Source organism: Oncorhynchus tshawytscha, linkage group LG14 (assembly GCF_018296145.1).
Source record: "Oncorhynchus tshawytscha isolate Ot180627B linkage group LG14, Otsh_v2.0, whole genome shotgun sequence".
Classification (NCBI taxonomy): Eukaryota; Metazoa; Chordata; class Actinopteri; order Salmoniformes; family Salmonidae; genus Oncorhynchus; species Oncorhynchus tshawytscha.
In genome coordinates, this window is record NC_056442.1 from 56,496,242 (window position 1) to 56,520,123 (window position 23,882).

The window sequence follows — 23,882 nt, forward strand, 5'->3', positions numbered from 1 at the left end:
GGGCTAGAGTATTGAAAACAGGGGGCTAGAGTATTGAAAACAGGAGAGGGGGCTGGATTATTGAAAACAGGGGAGGGGGCTGGCGTATTGAAAACAGGGGAGGGGGCTGGAGTATTGAAAACAGGAGAGGGGGCTGAAGTATTGAAAACAGGTGAGGGGCTGGAGTATTGAATACAGGAGAGGGGGCTGGAGAATTGAAAACAGGAGAGGGGCCTGGAGTATTGAAAACAGGGAGGGGCCTGGAGTATTGAAAATGGGAGGGGCCTGGAGTATTGAAAACAGGGGAGGGGGCTGGAGTATTGAAAACAGGAGAGGGGCTGGAGTATTGAAAACAGGGGAGGGGCCTGGAGTATTGAAAAATGGGAGGGGGGCTGGAGTATTGAAAACAGGGGAGGGGGCTGGAGTATTGAAAACAGGGGAGGGGCTGGAGTATTGAAAACAGGGGAGGGGCTGGAGTATTGAAAACAGGGGAGGGGCTGGAGTATTGAAAACAGGGGAGGGGGCTGGAGTATTGAAAACAGGGGAGGGGGCTGGAGAATTGAAAACAGGGGAGGGGGCTGGAGTTTTGAAAACAGGGAGGGGGCTGGAGTATTGAAAACAGGGGAGGGGCTGGAGAATTGAAAACAGGAGAGGGGGCTGGAGTATTGAAAACAGGGGAGGGGCTGGAGTATTGAAAACAGGAGAGGGGGCTGGAGTATTGAAAACAGGAGAGGGGGCAGGAGTATTGAAAACAGGGAGGGGGCTAGAGTTTTGAAAACAGGAGAGGGGGCTGGAGTATTGAAAACAGGAGAGGGGGCTGGAGTGTTGAAAACAAGAGAGGGGGCTGGAGTATTGAAAACAGGAGAGGGGGCTGGAGTATTGAAAACAGGAGAGGGGGCTGGGACTATTGAAAACAGGAGAGGGGGCTAGAGTATTGAAAACAGGAGAGGGGGCTGGAGTGTTGAAAACAGAGAGGGGGCTGGAGTATTGAAAACAGGAGAGGAGGCTGGAGTATTGAAAACAGGAGAGGGGGCTGGAGTGTTGAAAACAGGAGAGGATGCTGGAGTATTGAAAACAGGAGAGGGGACTGGAGGGGGTTTGAACTCCTTAGAAGGCAGGAACCTATGAAGACACTTAGCAAGGAACCAGGCTCTGAGGGGGTTTGAACTCCTTAGAAGGCAGGAACCTAGGAAGAAACCTAGAGAGGAATCAGGCTCTGAGGGGGTTTGAACTCCCTAGAAAGGCAGGAACCTAGGAAGAAACCTAGTGAGGAAGCCGGTTCAGAAAGGTGGCTGATCCTCTTCTTAGCTGTACTAAAAATATTTGTACAGTACTACAATAATACTACTACATGTTACAGTATTAAAACTCTGTGTAGTCTTACCGGTTGGACCAGGACGTTGTTTTTGCCATAGAGCAGGTGAGTACGGGAGTTCTGGTGAAGAGATTCCACGTATTCCCGTGCAGACGCCGCAAACTTATCCTCGGACATGCTGACGCTGGACTGTCTCTTCCGGATCTGGGAAACAGGCCAGGAGAAAGGTCTACGTTATTGAGTATTGATTGTGTAAGGACGTGACTCAGATCCTGACTGATTGTCCCTCTTTTTTTTTCATTTAGCCATTATTTAACCAGGCAAGTCAATTTACAACAAATTCTTATTTACAATGACGGCCTAGCAAGAGGCTAAAGGCTTACTGCAGGGATGGGGGGATAAAAATGTTTGGACAAAACACACATCACGAGAAAATAGACACCACAACACTACATAGAGAGACCTAAGACAATACAACATGGCAACAACACATGACAACACGGCAACAACATATGACAACACAACATGGCAACAACACATGACAACACAACATGGCAACAACACATGACAACACAGCATGGTAGCAACACAACTTGGCAACAACACATGACAACACAACATGGCAACAACATATGACAACACAACATGGCAACAACATATGACAACACAACATGGCAACAACACATGACAACACAGCATGGTACCAACACAACATGGCAACTCAGCATGGTAGCAACACAACATGGCAACAACACAACATGGCAACAACACAACAACAACATGGTAGCAACACAACATGACAACAACATGGTAGCAACACAACATGACAACAACAACATGGTAGCAACACAACATGACAACAACACAACAACAACATGGTAGCAACACAACATGACAACAACACAACAACTCTAGAAGAAAAAGAAACACCTATAAAGACGAGGTGCTAGCTAGCGGTGCTGGCTAGCGGTGCTGGCTAGCGGTGCTGGCTAGAGGTGCTGGCTAGCGGTGCTGGCTAGCGGTGCTGGCTAGCGGTGCTGGCTAGCGGTGCTGGCTAGCGGAGTAGAAACTAGAAAATAACAGAGGGCCGCACACTCTAGGAGCTCAGATGCAACAATGTAATATCCTGCGTTTCGACAGCCAAGCTGTCTTCATCAGGGTATAATCACAAACATGTCAAAGTCTACGTTGAGACCGAAGGGAGCAAGGGTCTTTAAGTTTAAGATCCAGGCATCCTCTTGTTTTAACAATAAATTGTCGAGGTCACCTCTTCTCTTAGGGAGGGTGACATGTTCGAAGCCAATATAACGCAGAGACAAAATCGAGTGGCCTGCCTCCAAAAAGTGGGCCTCATCTGGGTAAGTCAAGTTTTTGCACCTAATGGTGCTAAGATGCTCCGAGATATGAGATCCTTGCTCCCTTCGGTCTCAACGTATACTTTGATCTGAAGCCATTCTTGTGACTTTGACATTATAATTGTTTGTAAGCTTGTGTAGTCTAAAATGAATCTATGATCGTATGCTATCCATTTGTTTTTTATATGCTGTTCTTTGTCTGCCATTTTAATATTTGAGAATAAACCAATGATATCAGGCCACTCTTGGCCATGATTACAGACACCTGTGTCTTTTGACACTGTATAAATGAGTCATCCCGCAGTGTTTGTGATCATATCCTGATGAAGACAGCTTGGCTGTCGAAACGTTGGACATTATATTTTTGCATCTGAGCACCTAGAGTGTGCGGCTCTCCTTTATTTTCAAGTAACACAGCAACACAACATGACAACAACTCAACATAGCAGCAACACAACACAACATGGCAGCAACAACATGACAACAACTCGACATAGCAGCAACACAACACAACATGACAGCAACACAACATGACAACAACACAACAACATGACAATAACACAACATAGCAACAACACATGGCAGCAACACAACATGACAACAACACAACATGACAACAACACAACATGACAACAACACAACAACAACACAGCATGACAACACAACATAACAACACGACAGCAACACAACACGACAGCAACTCAACACGACAGCAACTCAACACGACAGCAACTCAACACGATAACAACACAACACGACAGCAACTCAACACGACAGCAACTCAACACGACGACAGCAACAACACAACACTCATACACACACAACTCAACACGACAGCAACTCAACACGACAGCAACTCAACACACGATAACAACACAACACGACAGCAATAACAACACAACACGCAACTCAACAACAACACAACACGATAACAACACAACACGACAGCAACAACACAACACAGCAACAACAACACAACACAGCAACAACAACACAACACGACAGCAACAACACAAACACGACAGCAACAACACACACAACACGACAACAACTCAACACGACAGCAACTCAACACACGACAGCAACTCAACACGACAACAACACTCAACACGACAGCAACTCAACACGACAGCAACTCAACACGACAGCAACTCAACACGACAGCAACTCAACACTCAACACAGCAACTCAACACGACAGCAACAGCAACTCAACACACGACAGCAACTCAACACAGCAACTCACACGACAGCAACTCAACACACAGCAACAACTCAACACGACAGCAACTCAACACGACAGCAACTCAACACGACAGCAACTCAACACAGCAACTCAACACGACAGCAACAGCAACAGCAACTCAACACGACAGCAACTCAACACAGCAACTCAACACAACACAACACGACAGCAACTCAACACGACAGCAACTCAACACGACAGCAACTCAACACGACAGCAACTCAACACGACAGCAACTCAACACGACAGCAACTCAACACGACACAACTCAACTCAACACAGCAACTCAACACGACAGCAACTCAACACGACAACAACAACACGACAACAACAACACGAGCAACAACACAACACGACATAACAACACAACACAGACAAGCAACTCAACACGCAACTCAACAGCAACTCAACACGACAACACAACTCAACACGACAGCAACACAACACGACAAACAACACGACAACACTCAACACGACAACACAACACGACAGCAACACAACACGACAGCAACAACACGACAACACAGCAAACACGACAGCAACACAACACGATAACAACTCAACACGACAACACAACAGCAACACAACACGATAACAACACAACACGACAACACAACTCAACACGACAACACAACACGACAGCAACTCAACACGACAGCAACTCAACACGACAGCAACTCAACACGACAGCAACTCAACACGACAGCAACTCAACACGACAACTCAACATAGTAGCAGCACAAAGGACAAAATTGCAGATAAAACACATCACGCGAAGCAGCCACAAGTGTCAGTAAAAGAGTGTCCATGATTGTCTTTGAATGTGGAAACAGAGATAAAATGGGCCAGTTTGACTGTTTGTTGCATCTTGTTTTTGCTGCGAACTGAAAAGAGGCGCGACCCAGGCAACTGTGTGCTTTGGGGACCTTTAACAGAATATGACTGGCACCTATTGGGCCCTCTGGTCTAAAGTAGTGCACTATATAGGGAATAGGGTTCCATAGGGCCCTGGTCTAAAGTAGTGCACTATATAGAGAATAAGGTGCCATTAGGGACGCAGGAAAATACGACCATGATTGAAACTGACTGGGTCCTTTACCCATCGGGATTTGAACCAATAACATTGTGGTTACTTAGCTCTATTGTCTAACTACAAGGGTCTGTGCCCTTCTGAGAAACTGCTCCCAGGACTCCTGGGAAAACAATTGTTACTAAGTGAACTATCCTGGCTACAGTTAAAGTCGGAAGTTTACATACATCTTAGCCAAATACATTTAAACTCAGTTTTTCACAATTCTTGACATTTAATCCTAGTAAAAATTCTGTTTTAGGTTAGTTAGGATCACCACCTTATTTTAAGAATGTGAAATGTCAGAATAATAGTAGAGAGAATAATTTATTTCAGCTTTTATTTCTTTCATCACATTCCCAGTGGGTCAGAGGTTTACAAACACTCAATTAGTATTTGGTAGCATTGCCTTTTAATTGTTTAACGTGGGTCACACATTTCGGGTAGCCTTCCACAAGCTTCCCACAATAAGGTGGGTCAATTTTGGCCCATTCGTCCTGACAGAGCTGGTGTAACTGAGTCAGGTTTGTAGGCCTCCTTGCTCGCACACGCTTTTTCAGTTCTGCCCACAAATTTTCTGTAGAATTGAGGTCAGGGCTTTGTGATGGCCACTCCAATACCTTGACTTTGTTGTCCTTAAGCCATTTTGCCACGACTTTGGAAGTATGCTTGGGGTCATTGTCCATTTGGAAGACCCATCTGCGACCAAGCTTTAACTTCCTGACTGATGTCTTGAGATGTTGCTTCAATATGTCCACAAAATGTTCCTTCCTCATGATTCCATCTATTTTGTGAAGTGCACCAGTCCCTCCTGCAGCAAAGCACTCCCACAACATGATGCTGCCACCCCCGTGCTTCATGGTTGGGATGGTGTTCTTCGGCTTGCAAGCCTCTCCCTTCTTCCTCCAAACATAACGATGGTCTTTATGGCCAAACAGTTTTATTTTTGTTTCATCAGACCAGAGGACATTTCTCCAAAACGTATGATCTTTGTCCCCATGTGCTGTTGCAAACCGTAGTCTGGCTTTTTTATGGTCATTTTGGAGCCGTGGATTCTTCCTTGCTGAGCGACCTTTCAGGTTATGTCGATATAGGACTTGTTTTACTGTGGATTTAGAATGTTTCGTACCTGTTTCATCCAGCATTTTCACAAGGTCCTTTGCTGTTGTTCTGGGATTGATTTGTACTTTTCGCATCAAAGTACATTAATCTCTAGGAGACAGAACGCATCTCCTTCCTGAGCGGTATGACGCCTGGTTCCATGGTGTTTATACTTGCGTACAATTGTTTGTACAGATGAACATGGTACCTTCAGGCGTTTGGAAATTGCTCCCAAGGATGAACCAGACTTGTGGAGGTCAACAATTTTTTTTCTGAGGTTTTGGCTGATTTCTTTTGATTTTCCCATGATGTCAAGTAGAGGCACTGAGTTTGAAGGTAGGCCTTGAAATACATCCACAGGTACACCTCCAATTGACTCAAATTATGTCAATTAGCCTGCCTGTAAATAATTGTTGGAAAAATTACTTGTGTCATGCACAAAGTAGATATCCTAACCGACTTGCCAAAACTATAGTTCGTTAACAAGAAATTTGTGGAGTGGTTGAAAAACGAGATTTGATCACTAAGTGTATGTAAACTACCGACTTCAAATGTATAAAGGACATTAGTATTGCTATCATTGAATCCTTACGGAATGAATTGTACAGTATTGCCCAACTGCCCCAGTAAGAGCCCCATGCATTCCTCAGGCCCCCAGGGACCCAGTGTCTCTCACCCCCAGAGCGGGCCTCCTGCTGGGGGAAGCGTCCTGGCCCCGGTGGGCCCCATGGATCCGGTGGCGCTGGACCAACTCGTTGGCCGACGGGTCCGTCCAGAAGTGGTCGGACGTCTTCAGCTTCGTGTACTCCAGAGCACAGGGACCCACTGGAGGAGGGAGGGAGGGGGAGGGGGAGAGAGAGAGTAAATATATGAGCACAGGGACCCACTGGAGGAGGGATGGGGGGGAGTAAATATAAGCAAAAATAATATCTACTGTATGTAGCATTATAACAGTCCGTAGGGGTGTTATAACAACCCAATGTAGCATTAGGACAGCTCTTAGGGTCAACTTACCCAGTAGACATGCCAGGATGGGTCCAAACACTGAGTCATGCATCAGAGCCTCCCTCTCATAGTACTTACTGTAGAGACAACACACACACAAACACACACACACATCAGAGCCTCCCTCTCATAGTACTTACCGTAGAGACAACACACACACATCAGAGCCTCCCTCTCATAGTACTTACTGTAGAGACAACACACACACACACACACACACACACACACACATCAGAGCCTCCCTCTCATAGTACTTACTGTAGAGACAACACACACACACACACACACACACACACACATCAGAGCCTCCCTCTCATAGTACTTACTGTAGAACTAACACACACACACACACACACATCAGAGCCTCCCTCTCATAGTACTTACTGTAGAGACAACACACATATCAGAGCCTCCCTCTCATAGTACTTACTGTAGAACTAACACACACACACACACACACACACATCAGAGCCTCCCTCTCATAGCACTTACTGTAGAGACAACACACACACACACATATCAGAGCCTCCCTCTCATAGTACTTACTGTAGAGACAACACACACACACACATATCAGAGCCTCCCTCTCATAGTACTTACTGTAGAGACAACACACATATCAGAGCCTCCCTCTCATAGTACTTACTGTAGAGACAACACACACACACACACACAATAATGTAGAGACAACACACACACACACAATAATGTAGAGACAACACACACACACACGCAATAATGTAGAGACAACACACACACACACACACACACACACACACACACACACGCAATGTAGAGAAACAACAAAAGAGCATTGTGTCAAACAATGAAAAAACTAAACTCAAATGACTCCATTAGGCCTTATGCAAGAGTCTTGACAATTCAAGACAGGCAGAAATGTCGTGTGCAGAACAAACAGCAACAGGGAGAAAGCTAATTCAATTGACTGGAACAGACATGGACAAGATGTTGCTCTTTGCATACAATGCAGTGTGAGTTAATGCAGAAGTTGCCTTTTCATTTCTTACCTGGAGTTATCCACGATGTACTGTACGACCTTGTCCAGGACCTTCTCGAAGAGGGCTGTGCGAACCCAGATGTGCTTGATGGCCTGAGCGGAGAGGGGCTGGGGGGCGCGACCTGCAGACGACGACCCCTGCCTCTTCAGGGGCTCCTGACCCACACGCTGGGTCCTCTGGGTTCTAGGGGGCAAAAGGCAAAGGACAGTAAATGACAGGGTTAGGGTACGAGGTAGGGGTAGGGGTTTGAGTTAAGGTTAGGGTTCGAGGTAGGGGTTAGGGGTAGGGGTTTGGGGTAGGGGTTTGAGTTAAGGTTAGGGTTCGAGGTAGGTGTTAGGGGTAGGTGTAAGGGGTAGGGGTTTGGGGTAGGGGTTTGAGTTAAGGTTAGGGTTTGAGTTAAGGTTAGGGTTCGAGGTAGGTGTTAGGGGTAGGGGGTTAGGGGGGTAGGGTTCGAGGTAGGGGTAGGGTTTGAGGTAGGGGTTAGGGTTTGAGGTAGGGGTTAGGGGTAGGGGTTTGGGGTAGGGTTTGAGTTAAGGTTAGGGTTCGAGGTAGGGGTGAGGGGTAGGGGTTTAAGGTAGGGGTTAGGTGTAGGGTTCGAGGAGGGGTAGGGGTTAGGGGTAGGGGTTTGAGGTAGGGGTTAGGTGTATGGTTCGAGGTAGGGGTTAGGGGTAGGGGTTAGGGGTAGGGGTTTGAGTTAAGGTTAGGGTTTGATGTAGGGGTTAGGGGTAGGGGTTCGAGGTAGGGGTTAGGGGTAGGGACCGAGGTAGGGGTTAGGGGTAGGGTTCGAGGTAGGGGTTAGGGGTAGGGGTTTGAGGTAGGTGTTAGGGGTAGGGGTTTGAGGGAGGTGTTAGGGGTAGGGGTTTGAGGTAGGGGTTAGGTGTAGGGTTCGAGGTAGGGGTTAGGGGTAGGGTTCGAGGTAGGTGTTAGGGGTAGGGGTTTGAGGTAGGGGTAGGTGTAGGGTTTGAGGTAGGGGTTAGGGGTAGGCTTCGAGGTAGGGGTTACGGGTAGGGGTTTGAGGTAGGGGTTAGGTGTAGGGTTTGAGGTAGGGGTTAGGGGTAGGGTTTGAGGTAGGGGTAGGGGTTCGAGTTAAGGTTAGGGTTTGAGGTAGGTGTTAGGGGTAGGGGTTTGAGTTAAGGTTAGGGTTCGAGGTAGGGGTTAGGGTACGAGGTAGGGGTAGGGGTAGGAGTTTGAGTTAAGGTTAGGGTACGAGGTAGGGGTTAGGGTACGAGGTAGGTGTTAGGCGTAGGGGTTTGAGTTAAGGTTAGGGTTCGAGGTAGGGGTTAGGGGGGGGTTTGAGTTAAGGTTAGGGTTCGAGGTAGGGGTTAGGGGTAGGGGTTTGAGTTAAGGTTAGGGTTCGAGGTAGGGGTTAGGGGTAGGGGTTTGAGTTAAGGTTAGGGTTCGAGGTAGGGGTTAGGGTTCGAGGTAGGGGTTAGGGTCAGGGTTCGGGGTTAGGGTTCAGAGTAGGGGTTTGGGTCAGGGTTCAGGGGTCAGGATTCAGCAGATGATCTCAGGTAAGACTGGTGTTGCTGTAGGGATTCCAGAAGTCCCAGTTGGAAGAATAAAGGAATCAGGAGGAAATCCTCCAAACAAGTTTCTATAAGTTATTCAACCCTACTGTAGAGTAGACTGTATGCTATCTCTGAGCTGAGTCATTGTCTTGTTGTGTGTAACTACAGTGTGTATGCACTGGACTCCATTAAAAAGGGGTAGGATAGGTATAATGGCTATGGTACGGTCTCCACTGTGTCACCTATACAGTACATAATGGGTGGGGGCGAGTGGCTATGGGTTGATTTGGGACTCTACAGAAAGACACCTGTTTAACAGGTGAAGGTGTAGTTGTCACCAGGAGGGGGCAGCATACCATACAGTCAGGAGGTCCGCTTAGGATTCAATGGGAGATTCTTAATTGTTTTTTACAACAACAAAAAATTACTTTTACCTTTATTTAACCAGGCAAGTCAGTTAAGAACACATTCTTATTTTCAATAAGCCAAAAAGCCTCGAAGGACAAAAAGTTATGTGACAGATTCCTTGCCACCGGTTTAGTGCTAACTGAGGCACCAGGGGTGAAGTCGGGCAGAATTTGTGCTAAGTGCTATCGAGTATTTCTCAGGATAGAGGAATCTGTAAGCATTTTAAAGAAATGGCAGTCAGAGCATCAGACACCGGGGACGAGCAAGAAGAGGAAGCGTGAACTGGAACCGAGTCCATCTGAAACAGACAGGGCTGCCAAGAAGACATCTGAACGGGAGCCGAGTCCATCTGAAACAGACAGGGCTGCCAAGAAGACATCTGAACGGGAGCCGAGTCCATCTGAAACAGACAGGGCTGCCAAGAAGACATCTGAACGGGAGCCGAGTCCATCTGAAACAGACAGGGCTGCCAAGAAGACATCTGAACGGGAGCCGAGTCCATCTGAAACAGACAGGGCTGCCAAGAAGACATCTGAACGGGAGCCGAGTCCATCTGAAACAGACAGGGCTGCCAAGAAGACATCTGAATGGGAGCCGAGTCCATCTGAAACAGACAGGGCTGCCAAGAAGACATCTGAACGGGAGCCGAGTCCATCTGAAACAGACAGGGCTGCCAAGAAGACATCTGAACGGGAGCCGAGTCCATCTGAAACAGACAGGGCTGCCAAGAAGACATCTGAACGGGAGCCGAGTCCATCTGAAACAGACAGGGCTGCCAAGAAGACATCTGAACGGGAGCCGAGTCCATCTGAAACAGACAGGGCTGCCAAGAAGACATCTGAACGGGAGCCGAGTCCATCTGAAACAGACAGGGCTGCCAAGAAGACATCTGAACGGGAGCCGAGTCCATCTGAAACAGACAGGGCTGCCAAGAAGACATCTGAACGGGAGCCGAGTCCATCTGAAACAGACAGGGAGCCAAGAAGACATCTGAACGGGAGCCGAGTCCATCTGAAACAGACAGGGCTGCCAAGAAGACATCTGAACGGGAGCCGAGTCCATCTGAAACAGACAAGGGAGCCAAGAAGACATCTGAACGGGAGCCGAGTCCATCTGAAACAGACAGGGCTGCCAAGAAGACATCTGAACGGGAGCCGAGTCCATCTGAAACAGACAGGGCTGCCAAGAAGACATCTGAACGGGAGCCGAGTCCATCTGAAACAGACAGGGCTGCCAAGAAGACATCTGAACGGGAGCCGAGTCCATCTGAAACAGACAAGGGAGCCAAGAAGACATCTGAACGGGAGCCGAGTCCATCTGAAACTGACAAGGGAGGGCTGCCAAGAAGACATCTGAACGGGAGCCGAGTCCATCTGAAACAGACAGGGCTGCCAAGAAGACATCTGAACGGGAGCCGAGTCCATCTGAAACAGACAGGGCTGCCAAGAAGACATCTGAACGGGAGCCGAGTCCATCTGAAACAGACAGGGCTGCCAAGAAGACATCTGAACGGGAGCCGAGTCCATCTGAAACAGACAGGGCTGCCAAGAAGACATCTGAACGGGTCAAGTCCATCTGAAACAGACAGGGCTGCCAAGAAGACATCTGAACGGGAGCCGAGTCCATCTGAAACAGACAGGGCTGCCAAGAAGACATCTGAACGGGAGCCGAGTCCATCTGAAACAGACAGGGCTGCCAAGAAGACATCTGAACGGGAGCCGAGTCCATCTGAAACAGACAGGGGAGCCAAGAAGAAATGTCCTCCCTATAAAAAGGTTCCCCCGAGGAGCAGTCTTGTCGAGGTAGTTATTTAATTTGAATCTTACCTTTATTTAACCAGGCAAGTCAGTTAAGAACACATTCTTATTTTCAATGACGGCCTGGCAACAGTGGGTTAACTGCCTGTTCAGGGGCAGAACAACAGATTTGTACCTTGTCAGCTCAGGGGTTTGAACTCACAACTTTCCGGTTACTAGTCCAACGCTCTAACCACTAGGCTACCCTGCCGCCCCACTAAAGGGACAGTTGTACATTTACTGGGGGGGCTGATCCAAAAATGGCACAGGGGGATGGTAATCTATGTTCCCGTGGTTTACATTCCTATTTTTGCAGGTGTTACTATTTACATTTCTTCCATGTAGCAACATGTCCTCATCTCCCTGCATGCTCCTCCCCTTAAATGGTGTTTTGGTACTTCCCTTACGCAGTCGCTTTTCTGCGCGCTAACTGTACAGTCAACTCTATCCTGCCCTCTAGTCATAGTGACAGTGGTGGTAGGTTTGTCCACCTCTGCAATAGGCTAACTAGCAGTCATACCATTCATACAATCTTTCACGTCGCACCAATCTTCTATATAAATCAACATAGAGGAAGAGCTGATAGGCAGCAGAGAGGCCAGGTGTGGCAGAGAGGCCAGGTGTGGCAGAGAGGCCAGGTGTGGCAGAGAGACCAGGTGTGGCAGAGAGGCCAGGTGTAGCAGAGAGGCCAGGTCTAGCAGAGAGGCCAGGTGTGGCAGAGAGGCCAGGTGTAGCAGAGAGGCCAGGTGCAGCAGAGAGGCCAGGTGCAGAGGAGAGGCCTGGTGTAGCAGAGAGGCCAGGTGAGGCGCCGACAGAGATGGCCGCCTCGCTTCGCGTTCCTAGGAAACTATGCAGTTTTTTGTTTTTTTACGTGTTATTTCTTACACTAGTACCCCAGGTCATCTTAGGTTTCATTACATACAGCCGAGAAGAACTACTGAATATAAGATCAGCGTCAACTCACCATCAGTACGACCAAGAATATGTTTTTCGCGATGCGGATCCTGTGTTCTGCCTTACAACCAGTGTAACGGAGTGGATCACATGCAGCGACCCAAAAAAACGACTCAGAAAAAGAGGGAAATGAAGCGGTCTTCTGGTCAGACTCCGGAGACGGGCACACCGTGCACCACTCCCTAGCATTCTTCTTGCCAATGTCCAGTCTCTTGACAACAAGGTTGATGAAATCCGAGCAAGGGTAGCATTCCAGAGGGACATCAGAGACTGTAACGTTCTCTGCTTCACGGAAACATGGCTAACTGGAGACGCAATCCGAAGCGGTGCAGCCAGCGGGTTTCTCCACGCATCGCGCCGACAGAAACGAACATCTTTCTGGTAAGAAGAGGGGCGGGGGCGTATGCCTTATGACCAACGTGACATGGTGTGATGAAAGAAACATACAGGAACTCAAATCCTTCTGTTCACCTGATATAGAATTCCTCACAATCAAATGTAGACCGCATTATCTACCAAGAGAATTCTCTTCGATTATAATCACAGCCGTATATATCCCCCCCCAAGCAGACACATCGATGGCTCTGAACGAACTTTATTTAACTCTCTGCAAACTGGAAACGATTTACCCGGAGGCTGCATTCATTGTAGCTGGGGATTTTAACAAGGCTAATCTGAAAACAAGACTCCCTAAATTTTATCAGCATATCGATTGCGCAACCAGGGGTGGAAAGACCCTGGATCATTGTTACTCTAACTTCCGCGACGCATATAAGGCCCTGCCCCGCCCTCCTTTCGGAAAAGCTGACCACGACTCCATTTTGTTGATCCCTGCCTACAGACAGAAACTAAAACAAGAAGCTCCCACGCTGAGGTCTGTCCAACGCTGGTCTGACCAAGCTGACTCCACACTCCAAGACTGCTTCCATCACGTGGACTGGGAGATGTTTCGTATTGCGTCAGACAACAACATTGACGAATACGCTGATTCTGTGTGCGAGTTCATTAGAACGTGCGTTGAAGATGTCGTTCCCATATCAACGATTAAAACATTCCCTAACCAGAAACCGTGGATTGATGGCAGCATTCGTGTGGAACTGAAGGCGCGAACCACTGCTTTTAATCAGGGCAAGGTGTCTGGTGACATGACTGAATACAAACAGTGCAGCTATTCCCTCCGCAAGGCTATCAAACAAGCTAAGCGCCAGTACAGAGACAAAGTAGAATCTCAATTCAACGGCTCAGACACAAGAGGTATGTGGCAGGGTCTACAGTCAATCACGGACTACAGGAAGAAACCCAGCCCAGTCACGGACCAGGATGTCTTGCTCCCAGGCAGACTAAATAACTTTTTGCCCGCTTTGAGGACAATACAGTGCCACTGACACGGCCTGCAACGAAAACATGCGGTCTCTCCTTCACTGCAGCCGAAGTGAGTAAGACATTTAAACGCATTAACCCTCGCAAGGCTGCAGGCCCAGACGGCATCCCCAGCCGCGCCCTCAGAGCATGCGCAGACCAGCTGGCCGGTGTGTTTACGGACATATTCAATCAATCCCTATACCAGTCTGCTGTTCCCACATGCTTCAAGAGGGCCACCATTGTTCCTGTTCCCAAGAAAGCTAAGGTAACTGAGCTAAACGACTACCGCCCGTAGCACTCACATCCGTCATCATGAAGTGCTTTGAGAGACTAGTCAAGGACCATATCACCTCCACCCTACCTGACACCCTTGACCCACTCCAATTTGCTTACCGCCCAAATAGGTCCACAGACGATGCAATCTCAACCACACTGCACACTGCCCTAACCCATCTGGACAAGAGGAATACCTATGTGAGAATGCTGTTCATCGACTACAGCTCGGCATTCAACACCATAGTACCCTCCAAGCTCGTCATCAAGCTCGAGACCCTGGGTCTCGACCCCGCCCTGTGCAACTGGGTACTGGACTTCCTGACGGGCCGCCCCCAGGTGGTGAGGGTAGGCAACAACATCTCCTCCCCGCTGATCCTCAACACTGGGGCCCCACAAGGGTGCGTTCTGAGCCCTCTCCTGTACTCCCTGTTCACCCACGACTGCGTGGCCATGCACGCCTCCAACTCAATCATCAAGTTTGCGGACGACACAACAGTGGTAGGCTTGATTACCAACAACGACGAGACGGCCTACAGGGAGGAGGTGAGGGCCCTCGGAGTGTGGTGTCAGGAAAATAACCTCACACTCAACGTCAACAAAACTAAGGAGATGATTGTGGACTTCAGGAAACAGCAGAGGGAACACCCCCATCCACATCGATGGAACAGTAGTGGAGAGGGTAGCAAGTTTTAAGTTCCTCAGCATACACATCACAGACAAACTGAATTGGTCCACTCACACAGACAGCATCGTGAGGAAGGCGCAGCAGCGCCTCTTCAACCTCAGGAGGCTGAAGAAATTCGGCTTGTCACCAAAAGCACTCACAAACTTCTACAGATGCACAATCGAGAGCATCCTGGCGGGCTGTATCACCGCCTGGTATGGCAACTGCACCGCCCTCAACCGTAAGGCTCTCCAGAGGGTAGTGAGGTCTGCACAACGCATCACCGGGGGCAAACTACCTGCCCTCCAGGACACCTACACCACCCGATGCTACAGGAAGGCCATAAAGATCATCAAGGACATCAACCACCCGAGCCACTGCCTGTTCACCCCGCTGTCATCCAGAAGGCGAGGTCAGTACAGGTGCATCAAAGCTGGGACCGAGAGACTGAAAAACAGCTTCTATCTCAAGGCCATCAGACTGTTAAACAGCCACCACTAACATTGAGTGGCTACTGCCAACACACTGTCAATGACACTGACTCTACTCCAGCCACTTTAATCATGGGAATTGATGGGAAATGATGTAAATACATCACTAGCCACTTTAAACAATGCTACCTTATATAATGTTACTTACCCTACATTATTCATCTCATATGCATACGTAGATACTGTACTCTATATCATCGACTGCATCCTTATGTAATACATGTATCACTAGCCACTTTAACTACGCCACTTGGTTTACATACTCATCTCATATGTATATATGAGGCCAGGTGTAGCAGAGAGGCCAGGTGTAGCAGAGAGGCCAGGTGTAGCAGAGAGGCCAGGTGCAGCAGAGAGGCCAGGTGTAGCAGAGAGGCCAGGTGCAGAGGAGAGGCCAGGTGCACAGAGAGGCCAGGTGCAGCAGAGAGGCCAGGTGTAGCAGAGAGGCCAGGTGCACAGAGGCCAGGTGCAGCGGAGAGGCCAGGTGCAGCAGAGAGGCCAGGTGCAGCAGAGAGGCCGGGTGCAGCGGAGAGGCCGGGTGCAGCAGAGAGGCCGGGTGCAGCAGAGAGGCCAGGTGTAGCAGAGAGGTCAGGTGCACAGAGAGGCCGGGTGCAGCGGAGAGGCCGGGTGCAGCAGAGAGGCCAGGTGCAGCGGAGAGGCCAGGTGCAGCGGAGAGGCCAGGTGCAGCGGAGAGGCCAGGTGCAGCGGAGAGGCCAGGTGCAGCGGAGAGGCCGGGTGCAGCAGAGAGGCCAGGTGCAGCGGAGAGGCCGGGTGCAGCAGAGAGGCCAGGTGAAGCGGAGAGGCCGGGTGCAGCAGAGAGGCCAGGTGCAGCGGAGAGGCCAGGTGCAGCGGAGGGGCCGGGTGCAGCAGAGAGGCCAGGTGTAGCGGAGAGGCCAGGATAAGCGGAGAGGTCAACTGCAGCAGAGAGGCCAGGTGTAGCGGAGAGGCCAGGTGTAGCAGAGAGGCCAGGTGTAGAGGAGAGGCCGGGTGTAGAAGAGAGGCCAGGTGTAGCAGAGAGGCCAGGTGTGGCAGAGAGGCCAGGTGTAGCAGAGAGGCCAGGTGTAGCAGAGAGGCCAGGTGCAGCAGAGAGGCCAGGTGCAGCAGAGAGGCCAGGTGCAGCAGAGAGGCCAGGTGCAGGAGAGGCCAGGTGCAGAGGAGAGGCCGGGTGCAGCAGAGAGGCCAGGTGCAGCAGAGAGGCCGGGTGCAGCGGAGAGGCCAGGTGCAGCAGAGAGGCCAGGTGCAGCAGAGAGGCCAGGTGTAGCAGAGAGGCCAGGTGTATCAGAGAGGCCAGGTGTAGCAGAGAGGCCAGGTGTAGCAGAGAGGCCAGGTGTAGCAGAGAGGCCAGGTGTAGCAGAGAGGCCAGGTGTAGCAGAGAGGCCAGGTGCAGCAGAGAGGCCAGGTGCAGCAGAGAGGCCGGGTGCAGCGGAGAGGCCGGGTGCAGCAGAGAGGCCGGGTGCAGCAGAGAGGCCAGGTGCAGCGGAGAGGCCGGGTGCAGCGGAGAGGCCAGGTGCAGAGGAGAGGCCAGGTGCAGCGGAGAGGCCAGGCAGCGGAGAGGCCGGGTGCAGCAGAGAGGCCAGGTGCAGCGGAGAGGCCAGGATAAGCGGAGAGGTCAACTGCAGCAGAGAGGCCAGGTGTAGCGGAGAGGCCAGGTGTAGCAGAGAGGCCAGGTGTAGAGGAGAGGCCGGGTGTAGAAGAGAGGCCAGGTGTAGCAGAGAGGCCAGGTGTAGCAGAGAGGCCAGGTGTAGCAGAGAGGCCAGGTGTAGCAGAGAGGCCAGGTGCAGCGGAGAGGCCAGGTACAGCAGAGAGGCCAGGTACAGCAGAGAGGCCAGGTGCAGCAGAGGCCAGGTGCAGAGGAGAGGCCGGGTGCAGCGGAGAGGCCAGGTGTAGCAGAGAGGCCGGGTGCAGAGGAGAGGCCAGGTGTAGCAGAGAGGCCAGGTGTAGCGGAGAGGCCAGGTGCAGCAGAGAGGCCAGGTGCAGCAGAGAGGCCAGGTGCAGCAGAGAGGCCAGGTGCAGAGGAGAGGCCAGGTGCAGAGGAGAGGCCGGGTGCAGCAGAGAGGCCAGGTGCAGAGGAGAGGCCGGGTGCAGCGGAGAGGCCAGGTGCAGCGGAGAAGCCAGGTGTAGCAGAGAGGCCGGGTGTATCAGAGAGGCCAGGTGTAGCAGAGAGGCCAGGTGTAGCAGAGAGGCCAGGTGTAGCAGAGAGGCCAGGTGTAGCAGAGAGGCCAGGTGTAGCAGAGAGGCCAGGTGTAGCAGAGAGGCCAGGTGCAGCAGAGAGGCCGGGTGCAGCAGAGAGGCCGGGTGCAGCGGAGAGGCCGGGTGCAGCAGAGAGGCCGGGTGCAGCAGAGAGGCCAGGTGCAGCGGAGAGGCCGGGTGCAGCGGAGAGGCCAGGTGCAGAGGAGAGGCCAGGTGCAGCGGAGAGGCCAGGTGCAGCGGAGAGGCCGGGTGCAGCAGAGAGGCCAGGTGTAGCGGAGAGGCCAGGATAAGCGGAGAGGTCAACTGCAGCAGAGAGGCCAGGTGTAGCGGAGAGGCCAGGTGTAGCAGAGAGGCCAGGTGTAGAGGAGAGGCCGGGTGTAGAAGAGAGGCCAGGTGTAGCAGAGAGGCCAGGTGTAGCAGAGAGGCCAGGTGTAGCAGAGAGGCCAGGTGTAGCAGAGAGGCCAGGTGCAGCGGAGAGGCCAGGTACAGCAGAGAGGCCAGGTGCAGCAGAGAGGCCAGGTGCAGAGGAGAGGCCGGGTGCAGCGGAGAGGCCAGGTGTAGCAGAGAGGCCGGGTGCAGAGGAGAGGCCAGGTGTAGCAGAGAGGCCAGGTGTAGCGGAGAGGCCAGGTGCAGCAGAGAGGCCAGGTGAAGCAGAGAGGCCAGGTGCAGCAGAGAGGCCAGGTGCAGAGGAGAGGCCAGGTGCAGAGGAGAGGCCGGGTGCAGCAGAGAGGCCAGGTGCAGAGGAGAGGCCAGGTGCAGAGGAGAGGCCGGGTGCAGCGGAGAGGCCAGGTGCAGCGGAGAGGCCAGGTGTAGCAGAGAGGCCGGGTGCAGCAGAGAGGCCGGGTGCGTCATTGCGCATGAAAAAACACAGTCAAGACATGAGACACGCACCTCAAAAAACTCCTCTACTGGTCTGGCTGGTTTAGGCCAAACCAATTGAACTTACTATATAACAGATGCCCCTATTCACATTTCTCAAAAGATTAAGTTGAAAAATAAAAAATAAATAGTGAGTCATTTACAGTAATTCATATGATACAAGTCTTTGAAAATTGAATGATGTGCTTTGCCTTTTGTAGAAGTTGTTGGGGGGGTTCGGTTAAATCGCAGTGAATCAAATCATGGGAATCAAAATAATAATGTGTGAATTGTAGTGAATCGAATCATGGGAATCAAAATAATAATGTGTGAATTGTAGTGAATCGAATCATGGGAATCAAAATAATAATGTGTGAATCGCAGTGAATCGAATCATGGGAATCAAAATAATAATGTGTGAATTCGCAAACAGTAAAAAGAAAAAATGTATAACCTTTTATTTGTGGTATCAATGAGTCACAATGTTTTAATCTGATTAGACTACTTCACAAGTCTCCTGCAGTCTACCTGCGCATGTAATCCACTCTAATCTAATATATAGTGCGCACACCTTCAATTTTTCCACATTTTGTTGTGTTACAGTCTACATTTCAAATGGATTAAATTGAGATGTTGTGTCACCGGCCTACATACAATACCGGTGGCGGGGCGGCAGGTAGCCTAGTGATTAGAGTGTTGGGCCAGTAACCAACAGGTAGCCTAGTGGTTAGAGGGGCGGCAGGTAGCCTAGTGGTTAGAGTGTTGGGCCAGTAACCAGCAGGTAGCCTAGTGGTTAGAGCGTTGGGCCAGTAACCAGCAGGTAGCCTAGTGGTTAGAGTGTTGGGCCAGTAACCAGCAGGTAGCCTAGTGGTTAGAGCGTTGGGCCAGTAACCGAAAGGTTGCTAGATTGAATCCCCGAGCTGACTGTCGTACTGCACCTGAACAAGGCGGTTAACTCACTGTTCCCTGGTAGGGCCGTCATTGTAAATAAGAATTTGTTCTTAACTGACTTGCCTTGCATAATGTCAAAGTGGAGTTATGTTTTTCGACATTTTTGCAAATGAATTAAAAATGAAAAGATGAAATATTTTGAGTCAATTAGTAGATGGGTCAAAAATTAAAAAGCAAACACTGAATATCCCTTTGAACACGGTGAAGTTATTAATTACACCTTGGATGGTGGATCAATACACCCCAGTCACTACAAAGATACAGACAACCTTCCTAACTCAGTTACCGGAGAGGAAGGAAACTGCTCAGGGATTTCACCATGAGGACAATGGTGACTTCGAAACAGTTACTGAGTTTAATGGCTGTGATAGGAGAGAACTGAGGATGGGTCAACAACACAATACTAACCTAATTGACAGAGTGAAAAGAAGGAAGCCTGTACAGTTTGCAAATATTCCAAAACATGCATCCAGTTTGCAATAAGGCACTAAAGTAAAACTGTAAAAAATGTGGAAAAATAAATGAACTATGTCCTGAATACAAAGCATTATGTTTGGGGAAAATCCAACACAACACATCACTGAGTACCACTCTTCATATCTTCAAGCACGGCGGTGGCTGCGTCCTGTTATGGGTATGCTTGTCATCGGCAAGGACTGGGGAGTTTTTCAGGATAAAAATAAACAGAATAGAGCTCAGCACAGGCAAAATCCTAGAGGAAAACCTGGTTCAGTCTGCTTTCGACCAGACACTGGGAGACAAATTCACCTTACAGCAGGACAATAACCTAAAACACAAGGCCAAATATACACTGGAGTTGCTTACCAAGAAGATATTTTTATTATTATTCTTCAGTAACCTAGTTAGTTTTGACTTAAATCGGCTTGAAAATCTACAGCAAGACTTGAAAATGGATGTCTAGCAATGATCAACAGCATTCTACGATCCAGGTGTGCAAAGCTTACCCAGAAAGACTCACAGCTGTAATTGTTGCCAAAGGTGATTCTCTAACACATATTGATTCAGGTGTGTGAATACTTTTGTAAATGATGTTTTTGAAAACATGTTTTCACTTTGCCATTATGGGGTATTGTGTGATGAGACAAAAAAATACATCTGATCCATTTTGAATTCAGGCTGTAACACAACAAAATGTTTCTATACCTTCTGAAGACACTTTTACTCCAGAAGTTATGTAGGAGTTTGACACCTTTTCATTTTTTCACTAATTTAAAATCGGCTGTACCAGCTACAAAACCCTGCATTGATTGTTCTTCTCAGGGCTCTGTCTCCCCCTCCCCACACGTGCCTCCCATTACCACCCTACTCCCACTCAAACTGGCAGCCGCAGTCACGATGCCTCTTCAGCCTGCCAAGGGATCTTGTTGTGGATCTTCACACACACACACACACACACACACACACACACACACACACACACACACACACACACACACACACACACACACACACACACACACACACACACACACACACACACACACACAGTTGAAGTCAGAAGTTTACATACACCTTAGCCAAATACATTTAAACTCAGTTCTTCCCCAATTCCTGACATTTAATTCTCGTAAAAATTCCCTGTCTTAGGTCAGTTAGGATCACCACTTTATTTTCAGAATGTGAAATGTCAGAATAATAGTAGAGAATTATTTATTTCAGATTTGATTTCTTTCATCACATTCCCAGTGAGTCAGAAGTTTACATACAGTCAATTAGTATTTGGTAGCATTGCCTTTAAATTGTTTAACTTGGGTCAAACGTTTCAGGGAGACTTTCACAAGCTTCCCACAATAAGTTGGGTGAATTTTGGCCCATTCCTCCTGACAGAGCTGGTGTAACCGAGTCAGGTTTGTAGACCTCCTTGCTCGCACACGCTTTTTCAGTTCTGCCCACAAATGTTCTGTAGAATTGGGGTTAGGGCTTTGTGATGGCCACTCCAATACCTTGACTTTGTTGTCCTAAAGCCATTTTGCAACAACTTTGGAAGTAGGTCATTGTCCATTTGGAAGACCGATTTGCAACCAAGCTTTAACTTCCTGACTGATGTCTTTAGATGTTGCTTCAATATATCCACATAATTTTCCTTCCTCATGATGCCATCTATTCTGTGAAGTGCACCAGTCCCTCCTGCAGCGAAGCACCCCTACAACATGATGCTGCCACCCCCCTGCTTCACGATTGGGATGGTGGTCTTCAGCTTGCAAGCCTCCCCCTTTTCCTCCAAACATAACGATGGTCATTATGGCCAAACAGTTCTAATTTTGTTTCATCAGACCAGAGGACATTTCTCCAAAAAGTACGATCTTTGTCCCAATGTGCAGTTGCAAACCGTAGTCTGGCTTTTTTATGGCAGTTTTGGAGCAGTGGCTTCTTCCTTGCTGAACGACCTTTCAGGTTATGTCGATATAGGACTCGTTTTACTGTGGATATATATGGATATTTCCCAGATCTGTATTAGTTAGTACTGTGTCTGTTTCCCAGATCTGTATTAGTTAGTACTGTGTCTGTTTCCCAGATCTACCATACGACAGCATGTAGAGCCAAACCACCGTCCGTGACTCAAATGTTACCCTATTCCCTACATATTACTATCACTACTGTTGACCAGTGCCCTATATAGTGACTCAAATGGCACCCTATTCCCTACATATTACTATCACTACTGTTGACCAGTGCCCTATATAGTGACTCAAATGGCACCCTATTCCCTACATATTACTATCACTACTGTTGACCAGTGCCCTATATAGTGACTCAAATGGCACCCTATTCCCTACATATTACTATCACTACTGTTGACCAGTGCCCTATATAGTGACTCAAATGGCACCCTATTCCCTACATATTACTATCACTACTGTTGACCAGTGCCCTATATAGTGACTCAAATGGCACCCTATTCCCTACATATTACTATCACTACTGTTGACCAGTGCCCTATATAGTGACTCAAATGGCACCCTATTCCCTACATATTACTATCACTACTGTTGACCAGTGCCCTATATAGTGACTCAAATGGCACCCTATTGGCACCCTATTACCTACATATTACTATCATACTACTGTTGACCAGTGCCCTATATAGTGACTCAAATGGCACCCTATTCCCTACATATTACTATCACTACTGTCAAATGACCAGTGACCAGTGCCCTATATAGTGACTCAAATGGCACCCTTTTCCCTACATATTACTATCACTACTGTTGACCAGTGCCCTATATAGGGTATAGAACACCATTGGAGACTCACCCCAAAACCTTTCAGATAGGTAATTTACCTTCTCTGCCCCCCCCCAAGACAACAATACAATCCTAGAACAATGGATGTCGCAGGTCTTCACAAAATTCTAAATGTCATTAAATGTCAACAGGAGATGAAGGTAGATTGACACGACACGATTTACAATTTTACTCCGACAAAACAAAATTAACACGAGGAATACGCCACCGCGATGACAGCGTTTATATCCGAGACGTGCGCGCGCTCTGAAATTTAAATCTAGAGTCGGGGCTTGAAGGCAACCCCGTCAATTCCTACACTGAATCAAGCTCATCAAGCTCACCGTCTCATGAGAAGAAGCAGAGGAAAGAAAGGAAGAAGGAGAGGAACATGAAAAACAAACTTGTATATGTACCAGAAAACTCCCACAGTATGTATGCTCATGGGGAACACTCCTCACAATGGCCAACACTATGGCCTGCTCCCCAAGTGGCCCATCTATTCCCTATTCAGTGAGTTACTTTTGACCAGGGCCCATAGGAAATATGGTGCCATTTCGAACGAATACATGGGCAGTAGACACAGACAAGAAGGGCTTCTGGGATGCTTCAGGGGGTATGAGGGGTGATACTTCCAGTCTTATTGTTTGTCACGGGCCTACACACAATACCGCATCAGAGCCTGGTCCTCTCTAGGTTTCCTCCTAGTTTCCGGCCTTTCTAGAGAGTTTTTCCTAGCCACCGTGCTTCTACACCTGCATTGCTTGCTGTTTGGGGTTTTAGGCTAGGCTTCTGTACAGCGCTTTGTGAAATCGGCTGATGAAAAAAGGGCTTTATAAATTTGATTGATTGATTGATTGATTGATAATGTCAAAGTGGAAATATGTTTTGTGTGGCATTTTTACAAATTCATTCAAAAGGAAAAAAGCTGAAATGTCTTGAGTCAATAGGTATTCAACTCATTTGTTATGGCAAGCCTAAATAAGTTCAGGAGTAAAAATGTGGACATACAGTGCCTTGCGAAAGTATTCGGCCCCCTTGAACTTTGCGACCTTTTGCCACATTTCAGGCTTCAAACATAAAGATATAAA

The 23,882-nt window shown here is 48.9% G+C and overlaps 1 protein-coding gene across 1 annotated transcript in view; it reads right to left on the bottom strand.

Moving 5' to 3' along the window:
* Window positions 1–23,882, bottom strand: part of LOC112240768 (small G protein signaling modulator 2-like) — a 147,301-nt gene that overhangs the window by 62,955 nt on the left and 60,464 nt on the right. Inside the window, 4 exon segments of the mRNA XM_042297707.1 lie at window positions 1,364–1,498; window positions 6,741–6,889; window positions 7,079–7,146; window positions 8,098–8,271. Coding sequence (XP_042153641.1) covers window positions 1,364–1,498; window positions 6,741–6,889; window positions 7,079–7,146; window positions 8,098–8,271 — 526 coding nt within the window.